Here is a 14764-nt window from a genome sequence, read left to right as displayed (position 1 = left end):
CACTCACCTGACCCACACACTCACCAGACCCACACACTCACCAGACCCACACACTCACCTGACCTAAACACTCACCTGACCCACACACTCACCTGACCTAAACACTCACCAGACCCACACACTAACCTGACCTAAACACTCACCAGACCCACACACTCACCAGACCCACACTCTCACCTGACCCACACTCTCACCAGACCCACACTCTCACCAGACCCACACACTCACCTGACCTAAACACTCACCAGACCCACACACTCACCTGACCTAAACACTCACCAGACCCACACACTAACCTGACCTAAACACTCACCAGACCCACACACTCACCAGACCCACACTCTCACCTGACCCACACTCTCACCAGACCCACACACTCACCTGACCCACACTCTCACCTGACCCACACACTCACCAGACCCACACACTCACCTGACCCACACACTCACCAGACCCACACACTCACCAGACCCACACACTCACCAGACCCACACACTCACCTGACCTAAACACTCACCTGACCCACACACTCACCTGACCTAAACACTCACCAGACCCACACACTAACCTGACCTAAACACTCACCAGACCCACACACTCACCAGACCCACACTCTCACCTGACCCACACTCTCACCAGACCCACACTCTCACCAGACCCACACACTCACCTGACCTAAACACTCACCAGACCCACACACTCACCTGACCTAAACACTCACCAGACCCACACACTAACCTGACCTAAACACTCACCAGACCCACACACTCACCAGACCCACACTCTCACCTGACCCACACTCTCACCAGACCCACACACTCACCTGACCCACACTCTCACCTGACCCACACACTCACCAGACCCACACACTCACCTGACCCACACACTCACCTGACCCACACACTCACCTGACCCACACACTCACCAGACCCACACACTCACCTGACCCACACACTCACCTGACCCACACACTCACCTGACCCACACACTCACCTGACCCACACACTCACCAGATCCACACACTCACCTGACCCACACACTCACCTGACCCACACACTCACCAGACCCACACACTCACCTGACCCACACACTCACCTGACCCACACACTCACCTGACCCACACACTCACCAGACCCACACACTCACCAGACCCACACACTCACCAGACCTAAACACTCACCAGACCCACACACTCACCTGACCCACACTCTCACCTGACCCACACTCTCACCTGACCCACACACTCACCTGACCCACACACTCACCTGACCCACACACTCACCTGACCCACACACTCATCAGACCCACACACTCACCAGACCTAAACACTCACCAGACCTAAACACTCACCAGACCCACACACTCACCAGACCCACACACTCACCAGACCTAAACACTCACCAGACCCACACTCTCACCTGACCCACACTCTCACCTGACCCACACACTCACCTGACCCACACACTCACCAGACCCACACACTCACCTGACCCACACACTCACCAGACCCACACACTCACCAGACCTAAACACTCACCAGACCCACACTCTCACCTGACCCACACTCTCACCTGACCCACACACTCACCTGACCCACACACTCACCTGACCCACACACTCACCAGACCCACACACTCACCTGACCCACACACTCACCAGACCCACACACTCACCTGACCTAAACACTCACCTGACCCACACACTCACCTGACCTAAACACTCACCAGACCCACACACTAACCTGACCTAAACACTCACCAGACCCACACACTCACCAGACCCACACACTCACCTGACCCACACACTCACCAGACCCACACACTCACCTGACCCACACACTCACCTGACCTAAACACTCACCTGACCCACACACTCACCAGACCCACACACTCACCTGACCCACACACTCACCTGACCTAAACACTCACCTGACCCACACACTCACCAGACCCACACACTCACCAGACCCACACACTCACCTGACCCACACACTCACCAGACCCACACTCTCACCAGACCCACACTCTCACCAGACCCACACACTCACCTGACCTAAACACTCACCTGACCCACACACTCACCTGACCCACACACTCACCAGACCCACACACTCACCTGACCCACACACTCACCAGACCTAAACACTCACCAGACCCACACACTCACCTGACCCACACTCTCACCTGACCCACACTCTCACCTGACCCACACTCTCACCTGACCCACACACTCACCTGACCCACACACTCACCTGACCCACACACTCATCAGACCCACACACTCACCAGACCCACACACTCACCTGACCCACACACTCACCAGACCCACACACTCACCTGACCCACACACTCACCAGACCTAAACACTCACCAGACCCACACACTCACCTGACCCACACTCTCACCTGACCCACACTCTCACCTGACCCACACTCTCACCTGACCCACACACTCACCTGACCCACACACTCACCTGACCCACACACTCACCAGACCCACACACTCACCAGACCTAAACACTCACCAGACCCACACACTCACCTGACCCACACACTCACCAGACCCACACACTCACCAGACCCACACACTCACCAGACCTAAACACTCACCAGACCCACACACTCACCTGACCTAAACACTCACCAGACCCACACACTAACCTGACCTAAACACTCACCAGACCCACACACTCACCAGACCCACACACTCACCAGACCTAAACACTCACCAGACCCACACTCTCACCAGACCCACACTCTCACCTGACCCACACACTCACCAGACCTAAACACTCACCTGACCCACACACTCACCAGACCCACACACTCACCTGACCCACACACTCACCAGACCCACACACTCACCAGACCCACACACTCACCTGACCCACACACTCACCAGACCCACACACTCACCAGACCCACACACTCACCAGACCCACACTCTCACCTGACCCACACTCTCACCAGACCCACACTCTCACCTGACCCACACACTCACCAGACCCACACACTCACCTGACCCACACACTCACCAGACCCACACTCTCACCTGACCCACACTCTCACCAGACCCACACTCTCACCAGACCCACACACTCACCTGACCTAAACACTCACCAGACCCACACACTCACCTGACCTAAACACTCACCAGACCCACACACTAACCTGACCTAAACACTCACCAGACCCACACACTCACCAGACCCACACTCTCACCTGACCCACACACTCACCTGACCCACACACTCACCTGACCCACACTCTCACCTGACCCACACACTCACCAGACCCACACACTCACCAGACCCACACACTCACCAGACCCACACACTCACCTGACCCACACACTCACCTGACCCACACACTCACCAGACCCACACACTCACCAGACCCACACACTCACCTGACCCACACACTCACCTGACCCACACACTCACCTGACCCACACACTCACCAGATCCACACACTCACCTGACCCACACACTCACCTGACCCACACACTCACCAGACCCACACACTCACCAGACCCACACACTCACCTGACCCACACACTCACCTGACCCACACACTCACCTGACCCACACACTCACCTGACCCACACACTCACCAGACCCACACACTCACCTGACCTAAACACTCACCAGACCCACACACTCACCAGACCTAAACACTCACCAGACCCACACACTCACCTGACCCACACTCTCACCTGACCCACACTCTCACCTGACCCACACACTCACCTGACCCACACACTCACCTGACCCACACACTCATCAGACCCACACACTCACCAGACCTAAACACTCACCAGACCCACACACTCACCAGACCCACACACTCACCAGACCTAAACACTCACCAGACCCACACTCTCACCAGACCTAAACACTCACCAGACCCACACTCTCACCTGACCCACACTCTCACCTGACCCACACACTCACCTGACCCACACACTCACCTGACCCACACACTCACCAGACCCACACACTCACCTGACCCACACACTCACCAGACCTAAACACTCACCAGACCTAAACACTCACCAGACCCACACTCTCACCAGACCCACACACTCACCAGACCCACACACTCACCAGACCCACACACTCACCAGACCTAAACACTCACCAGACCCACACTCTCACCTGACCCACACACTCACCAGACCCACACACTCACCTGACCTAAACACTCACCTGACCCACACACTCACCTGACCTAAACACTCACCAGACCCACACACTAACCTGACCTAAACACTCACCAGACCCACACACTCACCAGACCCACACACTCACCAGACCCACACACTCACCTGACCTAAACACTCACCAGACCCACACACTAACCTGACCTAAACACTCACCAGACCCACACACTCACCAGACCCACACACTCACCTGACCCACACACTCACCAGACCCACACACTCACCAGACCTAAACACTCACCAGACCCACACACTCACCTGACCTAAACACTCACCAGACCCACACACTAACCTGACCTAAACACTCACCAGACCCACACACTCACCAGACCCACACACTCACCAGACCCACACACTCACCAGACCTAAACACTCACCAGACCCACACACTCACCTGACCTAAACACTCACCAGACCCACACACTAACCTGACCTAAACACTCACCAGACCCACACACTCACCAGACCCACACACTCACCAGACCCACACACTCACCTGACCCACACACTCACCAGACCCACACACTCACCAGACCTAAACACTCACCAGACCCACACACTCACCTGACCTAAACACTCACCAGACCCACACACTCACCAGACCCACACACTCACCAGACCCACACTCTCACCAGACCCACACACTCACCAGACCCACACTCTCACCAGACCCACACACTCACCTGACCCACACACTCACCAGACCCACACACTCACCTGACCTACACATTCACGGTCATGAGAATTATATATCACTCTGTAAAGCGACAAACTCATAATCCTCACCAGGCCACGCCCCTAAGAGAGAGAACAGGTACAGTCGCACACACAGACACAAACCATTAGCAGCATTAGCATGATGCTGTAATGGAGCGTTTGTCAGGGTTAGGGAGCGTTAGGAACAGGCCATGTGTATACAGGAAACTACAGGGGGTGTGTTATATGAGCGTAAATTATGTGTGTGTGTGTTATATAAAGAATGTTATGTCTAGGGCACTTTGTGTGTTTTGAAAAGGATTACTTGTGAAAGGTGACTTATAAAGCTGACAGCCAAAACTCCAGCTGTGTGACCGGGGCAGATCCAGCAGATGGTGCCTGAAACCCTAGGAGGAATAAAAATGTGTGTGTGTGTGTGTGTGGAGGAGATTATGTGTAGTGCTGACTGGAGGTCACTGAAATCGGTGCTAAAAATATCCAGAGCAGATTCATGGAGCGACAGTTACAGTCAAACACTATTACACTAGATGTAAACAACACAAACTCTCTCTCTCACACACACACACACACACACAACTTACTTGCAGGGTAAGATGCGGACCACGTCGTTCAGCTGGTATCCCTCGATGCACACGGCACAATGATTAAAATCAGGTTCTGTTTCCTGGAAAAATAAATGAATAAGTCAGAGTGTTTGAAAGTTGAACATTAACGTCAAAGTGTCAGTGCTGTGCATTAGTGTGTATCAGTGTGTGTGTGTGTGTGTGTGTGTATCAGTGTGTGTGTGTGTGTATCAGTCAGAGGTGAAGCTGGAACTTGAAGTTCTCCAGATCTTCAGAACAGAGGAGTTTACACTTCTGTGTGTTTCTCAGTAACATGAGCAGCTGAGATTTATTTTCTCTTATTAACCTGAAGAGAGAGAATAAAGAGAGACTGCTGAGGAGATGAGTGTTTATAGCTGATAAAGAGAGACTACAGAAAGGAACTCACTTCATTGTGTCACGGACATGCCAGCCACTACAACACTTCCCTGCTCTCTGTCACTGGAACATTAATTGCGCCACCTGCACCTAATTCTCCAGCGCCTATTTAAGACTTTCACTCGCCAGTGGCAGTGGTGAGTATTGAGACTGATTGCTGTGCATATACCTGCCATTATCTCCGTAATATGCCTTGGTTCTATGACTGCCTGAGTTCATTCTGCTTCCTGATTCTCTTTATCTGTTTGCCAGCATTAGTAAAGTTCTGTTGTTGTGAACTCTCTGCCTCCTCCAGTGTGTCCCGAAACACATTGATATTATTGTCCTGCATTTTATTATTATAGTTATTATTATATATTTTATTTATATTTTACTGTAACATCCAACACACACACACACATAAAGAGAATAAAGAGACAGCTGAGGGGATGAGTGTTTATAGCTGATAGAGAGAATAAAGAGACAGCTGAGGGGATGAGTGTTTATAGCTGATAGAGACAGGGAATAAAGAGAGACTGCTGAGGGTATGAGTGTTTATAGCTGATAGAGAGAATAAAGAGAGACTGCTGAGGGTATGAGTGTTTATAGCTGATAGAGAGAATAAAGAGACAGCTGAGGGGATGAGTGTTTATAGCTGAAGAGAGAGAGAATAAAGAGACAGCTGAGGGGATGAGTGTTTATAGCTGAAGAGAGAGAGAATAAAGAGACAGCTGAGGGGATGAGTGTTTATAGCTGATAGAGAGAATAAAAAGAGACTGCTGAGGAGATGAGTGTTTACAGCTGATAGAGAGAATAAAGAGACAGCTGAGGGGATGAGTGTTTATAGCTGATAGAGACAGGGAATAAAGAGAGACTGCTGAGGGTATGAGTGTTTATAGCTGATAGAGAGAATAAAGAGACAGCTGAGGGGATGAGTGTTTATAGCTGAAGAGAGAGAGAATAAAAAGACAGCTGAGGGGATGAGTGTTTATAGCTGATAGAGAGAATAAAGAGACAGCTGAGGGGATGAGTGTTTATAGCTGATAGAGAGAATAAAGAGAGACTGCTGAGGGTATGAGTGTTTATAGCTGATAGAGAGAATAAAGAGACAGCTGAGGGGATGAGTGTTTATAGCTGATAGAGACAGGGAATAAAGAGAGACTGCTGAGGGTATGAGTGTTTATAGCTGAAGAGAGAGAGAATAAAGAGAGACTGCTGAGGGGACGAGTGTTTATAGCTGATAGAGAAAGAGAATAAAGAGAGACTGCTGAGGGGATGAGTGTTTATAGCTGATAGAGAGAGAGAATAAAGAGAGACTGCTGAGGGGATAAGTGTTTATAGCTGAAGAGAGAGAATAAAGAGAGACTGCTGAGGGGACGAGTGTTTATAGCTGAAGAGAGAGAATAAAGAGAGACTGCTGAGGGGATGAGTGTTTATAGCTGATAGAGAAAGAGAATAAAGAGACAGCTGAGGGGATGAGTGTTTATAGCTGATAGAGAGAATAAAGAGAGACAGCTGAGGAGATGAGTGTTTATAGTGGAAAGACAGAATAAAGAGAGACTGCTGAGGAGACGAGTGTTTATAGCTGATAGAGAGAATAAAGAGAGACTGCTGAGGGGATGAGTGTTTATAGCTGATAGAGAGAGGGAATAAAGAGAGACTGCTGAGGGGATGAGTGTTTATAGCTGAAGAGAGAGAGAATAAAGAGAGACTGCTGAGGGGATGAGTGTTTATAGCTGAAGAGAGAGAGAATAAAGAGAGACTGCTGAGTGGATGAGTGTTTATAGCTGAAGAGAGAGAGAATAAAGAGAGACTGCTGGGGGGATGAGTGTTTATAGCTGAAGAGAGAGAGAATAAAGAGAGGCTGCTGGGGGGATGAGTGTTTATAGCTGAAGAGAGAGAGAATAAAGAGAGACTGCTGAGTGGATGAGTGTTTATAGCTGATAGAGAGAAAGAATAAAGAGAGACTGCTGAGGGGATGAGTGTTTATAGCTGAAGAGAGAAAGAATAAAGAGAGACTGCTGAGGGGATGAGTGTTTATAGCTGAAGAGAGAAAGAATAAAGAGAGACTGCTGAGGGGATGAGTGTTTATAGCTGAAGAGAGAAAGAATAAAGAGAGACTGCTGAGGGGATGAGTGTTTATAGCTGAAGAGAGAAAGAATAAAGAGAGACTGCTGAGGGGATGAGTGTTTATAGCTGAAGAGAGAAAGAATAAAGAGAGACTGCTGAGGGGATGAGTGTTTATAGCTGAAGAGAGAGAGAATAAAGAGAGACTGCTGAGGGGACGAGTGTTTATAGCTGATAGAGAGAGAGAATAAAGAGAGACTGCTGAGGGGATGAGTGTTTATAGCTGATAGAGAGAGAGAATAAAGAGAGACTGCTGAGGGGATAAGTGTTTATAGCTGAAGAGAGAGAATAAAGAGAGACTGCTGAGGGGACGAGTGTTTATAGCTGAAGAGAGAGAATAAAGAGAGACTGCTGAGGAGACGAGTGTTTATAGCTGAAGAGAGAGAATAAAGAGAGACTGCTGAGGGGATGAGTGTTTATAGTGGAAAGAGAGAATAAAGAGAGACTGCTGAGGAGACGAGTGTTTATAGTGGAAAGAGAGAATAAAGAGAGACTGCTGAGGAGACGAGTGTTTATAGCTGATAGAGAGAATAAAGAGAGACTGCTGAGGGGATGAGTGTTTATAGCTGATAGAGAGAGAGAATAAAGAGAGACTGATGAGGGGACGAGTGTTTATAGCTGATAGAGAGAGGGAATAAAGAGAGACTGATGAGGGGATGAGTGTTTATAGCTGATAGAGAGAGGGAATAAAGAGAGACTGCTGAGGGGATGAGTGTTTATAGCTGAAGAGAGAGAGAATAAAGAGAGACTGCTGAGGGGACGAGTGTTTATAGTTGAAGAGAGAGAGAATAAAGAGAGACTGCTGAGGGGATGAGTGTTTATAGCTGAAGAGAGAGAGAATAAAGAGAGACTGCTGAGTGGATGAGTGTTTATAGCTGAAGAGAGAGAGAATAAAGAGAGACTGCTGGGGGGATGAGTGTTTATAGCTGAAGAGAGAGAGAATAAAGAGAGACTGCTGGGGGGATGAGTGTTTATAGCTGAAGAGAGAGAGAATAAAGAGAGACTGCTGGGGGGATGAGTGTTTATAGCTGAAGAGAGAGAGAATAAAGAGAGACTGCTGAGGGGATGAGTGTTTATAGCTGAAGAGAGAGAGAATAAAGAGAGACTGCTGAGGGGATGAGTGTTTATAGCTGATAGAGAGAAAGAATAAAGAGAGACTGCTGAGGGGATGAGTGTTTATAGCTGAAGAGAGAAAGAATAAAGAGAGACTGCTGAGGGGATGAGTGTTTATAGCTGAAGAGAGAAAGAATAAAGAGAGACTGCTGAGGGGATGAGTGTTTATAGCTGAAGAGAGAAAGAATAAAGAGAGACTGCTGAGGGGATGAGTGTTTATAGCTGAAGAGAGAAAGAATAAAGAGAGACTGCTGAGGGGATGAGTGTTTATAGCTGAAGAGAGAAAGAATAAAGAGAGACTGCTGAGGGGATGAGTGTTTATAGCTGAAGAGAGAAAGAATAAAGAGAGACTGCTGAGGGGATGAGTGTTTATAGCTGAAGAGAGAGAGAATAAAGAGAGACTGCTGGGGGGATGAGTGTTTATAGCTGAAGAGAGAGAGAATAAAGAGAGACTGCTGGGGGGATGAGTGTTTATAGCTGAAGAGAGAGAGAATAAAGAGAGACTGCTGAGGGGATGAGTGTTTATAGCTGAAGAGAGAGAGAATAAAGAGAGACTGCTGAGGGGATGAGTGTTTATAGCTGATAGAGAGAAAGAATAAAGAGAGACTGCTGAGGGGATGAGTGTTTATAGCTGAAGAGAGAAAGAATAAAGAGAGACTGCTGAGGGGATGAGTGTTTATAGCTGAAGAGAGAAAGAATAAAGAGAGACTGCTGAGGGGATGAGTGTTTATAGGCTTGAAGAGAGAAAGAATAAAGAGAGACTGCTGAGGGGATGAGTGTTTATAGCTGAAGAGAGAAAGAATAAAGAGAGACTGCTGAGGGGATGAGTGTTTATAGCTGAAGAGAGAAAGAATAAAGAGAGACTGCTGAGGGGATGAGTGTTTATAGCTGAAGAGAGAAAGAATAAAGAGAGACTGCTGAGGGGATGAGTGTTTATAGCTGAAGAGAGAGAGAATAAAGAGAGACTGGTAAGGGGAGGAGTGTTTATAGCTGAAGAGAGAGAGAATAAAGAGAGACTGCTGGGGGGATGAGTGTTTATAGCTGAAGAGAGAGAGAATAAAGAGAGACTGCTGAGGGGATGAGTGTTTATAGCTGAAGAGAGAGAGAATAAAGAGAGACTGCTGAGGGGATGAGTGTTTATAGCTGATAGAGAGAAAGAATAAAGAGAGACTGCTGAGGGGATGAGTGTTTATAGCTGAAGAGAGAAAGAATAAAGAGAGACTGCTGAGGGGATGAGTGTTTATAGCTGAAGAGAGAAAGAATAAAGAGAGACTGCTGAGGGGATGAGTGTTTATAGCTGAAGAGAGAAAGAATAAAGAGAGACTGCTGAGGGGATGAGTGTTTATAGCTGAAGAGAGAAAGAATAAAGAGAGACTGCTGAGGGGATGAGTGTTTATAGCTGAAGAGAGAAAGAATAAAGAGAGACTGCTGAGGGGATGAGTGTTTATAGCTGAAGAGAGAAAGAATAAAGAGAGACTGCTGAGGGGATGAGTGTTTATAGCTGAAGAGAGAAAGAATAAAGAGAGACTGTTAGCAGGTTAGCCAGCAAATTATTCACCAGAATAATGTATTAGTGAGTCAATCTGTTCAGAGAGTAAATCTCTTCATCTAGAGCGCTCTTACTGCTGAGATCTGTGCTGCAAAAGCTGCCAGTTAAACACACTGTGCTTTTGCAGTGAAACACACACACACTCACACACACACACTCACACACACACTCACACACACACACACTCACACACACTCACACACACACACTCACACACACACACACTCACACACACACACTCACACACACACTCACACACACACTCACACACACACTCACACACACACACACTCACACACACACACACACTCACACACACTCACACACACACACACACTCACACACACTCACACACACACACACACTCACACACACTCACACACACTCACACACTCACACACACACACTCACAATCACACTCACACACACTCACACACACTCACACACACACACTCACACACACTCTGTGAAGATTGGCAAAGGGTGTGTTATTTACAGTAATGGAACAGAAGGTTGGAGAGGAGGAATAAGGTCGCTCGTGCACAGGTCGGATTAAATAGCAGACATGGGTGATGACATCATCGGCAGTTTTTCATAACATGTTGCCTAGCAACAGCTGAATGATGTGATATGCAGGAATTTTTGGGTGTGTGATGCGATGCACAAGCTCACTGTGAAACAGAGCAAATAAAAACAGAGACTGAGGAAGATATCAGGATATCTCTGAAGAAACTCATTTAGCTGCAATTTGTAGTGAAAAGGTGTTTCTGACCAATCAGAGATCGGAATTCATTCTGTTTTGGACAGAATATTTACAGGGTTCTAACCTATATAACATAGTCACGCCCCCAATTCCTCTGTAACCAATCAGACATCAGTTCTACACCCAGTCAGACTCCAGATATTTCTAATTATTATTACTGTATTATTATTACTGTTGGTTGTTTTGTTTAAATAACACCAAGAAGATATTTAATATACAAAAAACCCACATCAATATATTAAACACCATCCCTCTGTCTGTCTGATGAACCGTCTGTCTGTCCCTCTGTCTGTCCCTCTGTCTGTCTGATGAACCTCAGCTGTACACACCAGCCTTTTTTCTCCTCATTTTTCTGATGTTTTTTTTTGTTCTTTTTCCAGGAAGCTCCTCTTTTCATGATGCTATTTGCGTCACTTGGTCATGTCCTGTGTTTTCTCTCTGACCAAGGTGACCGTGTGTGGAGACGTGTTGGGTTTCTAATGGTGTTTCTCGCTCAGCATTTCACCATCGACCGCGCGTGTGTGTAGGTGTGTGTGTGTGTGTGTGTGTGTGTGTGTGTGTGTGTGTGTGTGTGTGTGTGTGGGTGTTTATAGTGCATTTATTGAGATTTCAGTGCATAAAAATTTGCACAGAAGTGTGTGTGTTTATAGTCAGCAGGTTTCTGGTTCTGTTGTTATGAAACTGATCCCTAACACAGTGACATTAAGACTGGGATTAGTGGGTGTGTCTCAAATATTCTATATGGTAATTTGGGTGTGCCACTGTAACCATGTATGGTATTGTGGGTGTGACTTAGTTTAAATATCAAAATAAAAACAACTCTTAGGTGCCATGACTATAAATGGGCATGTGCCGTGAGTAACACATCCTACTGGGGGCGTGTCTCTGATCCATATATGGAAATGAGCTCTGAAGGTCCCGCTGAGACAATGTCCCAAAATATGTGAAGTGGTAAAAGCGATAAAACTTTAAGTTTAGAATTTTGTTTTACTTCAACTTTTATTTTTATTTTTTCTCAGTTATCTTGATATTTTTGTAAATTGAGACTTAATAATAAAAATAATAAAATGCAGTAAAAGAGTAAATGCTAACAGTGACACTAAATATCATGTATTTTACTGTCTCCATCTCTCTCTCTCTGTCTGTCTTTTTTTTTCCCAGATGGAGGGATTCAGTTTCTCTCTGTCCTCCTCCAAGGCTGCTGATGTTTTATTCATGGCTGTAGAGGAACGACCTTGACCAGAATCTGATCATCTCTCTCTCTCTCTCTCTCTCTTCATAGAAGAGTTTTCCTAGAAAAGATATGATGGCATCTGATTTCATTTTAATTTTAATGTCTGAAGTTCTATTTGGCTCTGGTGTTAGGGGTCTTTTGCTTTTTGTTTCCTGTTCAAAATGCTATTAAACTTGTATAAAGCAAATACGTGTGTTTTTGTTTCATCACAAACTCAGCAGGAACAGGAAGTTTGCTGATGACACTGTTGTGTTGGGCCTGATCTCAAACAACGATGAGACGGCCTACCTACGGGAGATTAAAAACCTGGAGAGCTGGTGCCAGGTGAACAACCTACTCCTGAACATCAGCAAGACTAAGGAGTTAATAGTGGACTTCAGTACAAAGCAGGAGCGGTCATACCAATCGACCACGATCAGCGGAACCCCAGTGGAGAGAGTGGACAGCTTCCGGTACCTAGGTGTTCACATCACGCAGGACTTGACTTGGTCCTGTCATACCAACACCCTGGTGAAGAAGGCCCGGCAGCGTCTATACCACCTGAGGCGCTTTAGGGACTTTAAACTTCTTCTTTAAACTTCTTCGCTTTAGGGACTTTAAACTTCTTAAAATCATCTTCTCAGGTGCTAAAGACTTTTTACACCTGCACCACTGAGAGCGTCCTGACGGGTAGCATCACTTCCTGGTTCGGGAACAGCACCATGCAGGACAGGTGAGCCCTCCAGAGAGTGGTGCATTCAGCTGAACGTACCATCCACACCGAGCTCCCTGACCTGCAGGACATCTACAGCAAGCGGTGCTGGATCAGGGCCAGAAGATTGTGAAGGACCTCAGCCACCCCAACAATGGACTCTTTTCTCTGTTGTTTTCAGGGAAGCGCTTCTGCTCCATGAAGGCAAACACAGAGAGAATGAGGAGGAGCTTCTTCCCGCAGGCCATTCAGAGTCTGAACCAGGAAACACTTAGAACCTGATACAGATACGGAGACTCTGTCTGCTTTTTTTCATCACTTTTCATCACTTTGCACAACCTCGCACATTTACACAAACTGACACCTTGACACTGGACTGGCACCAAGTCACTTTATACAATTATTCCAGCACATGGACACTTTAATGATAAACACTGGATCACCTCAATATATGCCATATACACAAACATCCCATCATGTTCATGTCTGCATTTATGTGTATATATATATGTGTGTATACCACTTTGTTAGTGTATATATGTATATATATATTTATTTATCTACTTGCACCTATATTTTCATATTTTTACACCTATTTTCATATTTTATTTTTTATTTATATTATATTTTTATATTGTTATTTACACCTATATTTTCATATTTTATTTTATTTATCTATATTATATTTTATTTTACTTTATTTTCTATTTTTATACTTTTAAGATACTCTAGTTTTATTTTTATCTTTATTTTTATGGATCTCTTTCTCACATACTTTTTATAAATGTTTACATGCCAGACAGTCGTGAAAAACATTTCACTGCATGTCGTACTGTGTTTGTAGATGTGACAAATAAAATTTGAATTTGAATTGGAAGCTGTTCTAGGAAACTGTAACGTAGCAACGTGACCTTACTGTGACCTTCAGACTGTTTGGATCAATTCCAAAACCTAATCAGTTAAACCCAGCATACATGCAACCTCTCGCTCTTCAGACATCACACTAACGAGAAATTCGGACAGACACACACACACACACACACACACACACACACACACACTCTGACCGAGAGACAGACCACCTGAAAACATAACCTCTCCACCTGCCCAGGGTGTACATATTATTATACAGATATATAATACATAACAATACAAAAAATATTTATGTTGCTTTACAGAGATTTACAAACAATTATACATTTTTATTAATTATAAAACAAAATTATACTTTTTATCTGTTTATAGTTTAATTTATATACAACCATCAGTCTCTCTTTATTCTCTCTCTTCAGCTATAAACACTCGTCCCCTCAGCAGTCTCTCTTTATTCTCTCTCTCTTCAGCTATAAACACTCGTCCCCTCAGCAGTCTCTCTTTATTCTCTCTCTTCA

The 14764-nt window shown here is 46.2% G+C and overlaps 1 protein-coding gene across 2 annotated transcripts in view; it reads right to left on the bottom strand.

The window, feature by feature from the left end:
* The window catches only part of rnf130 (ring finger protein 130), a 57212-nt gene that overhangs the window by 17599 nt on the left and 24849 nt on the right, over positions 1 to 14764 (bottom strand). For both annotated transcript variants that reach the window (XM_058397359.1, XM_058397358.1), the window contains exon 6: positions 5519 to 5601. In XM_058397359.1, the coding sequence (XP_058253342.1) occupies positions 5519 to 5601 (83 nt within the window). The remainder of the gene's footprint in view (positions 1 to 5518; positions 5602 to 14764) is intronic.

The sequence above is a fragment of the Hemibagrus wyckioides genome, linkage group LG08, assembly GCF_019097595.1.
Source record: "Hemibagrus wyckioides isolate EC202008001 linkage group LG08, SWU_Hwy_1.0, whole genome shotgun sequence".
Taxonomy (NCBI): domain Eukaryota; kingdom Metazoa; phylum Chordata; class Actinopteri; order Siluriformes; family Bagridae; genus Hemibagrus; species Hemibagrus wyckioides.
Note: the sequence above shows the minus strand (reverse complement) of the source record. Positions and strands in the feature narration are given on the sequence as shown.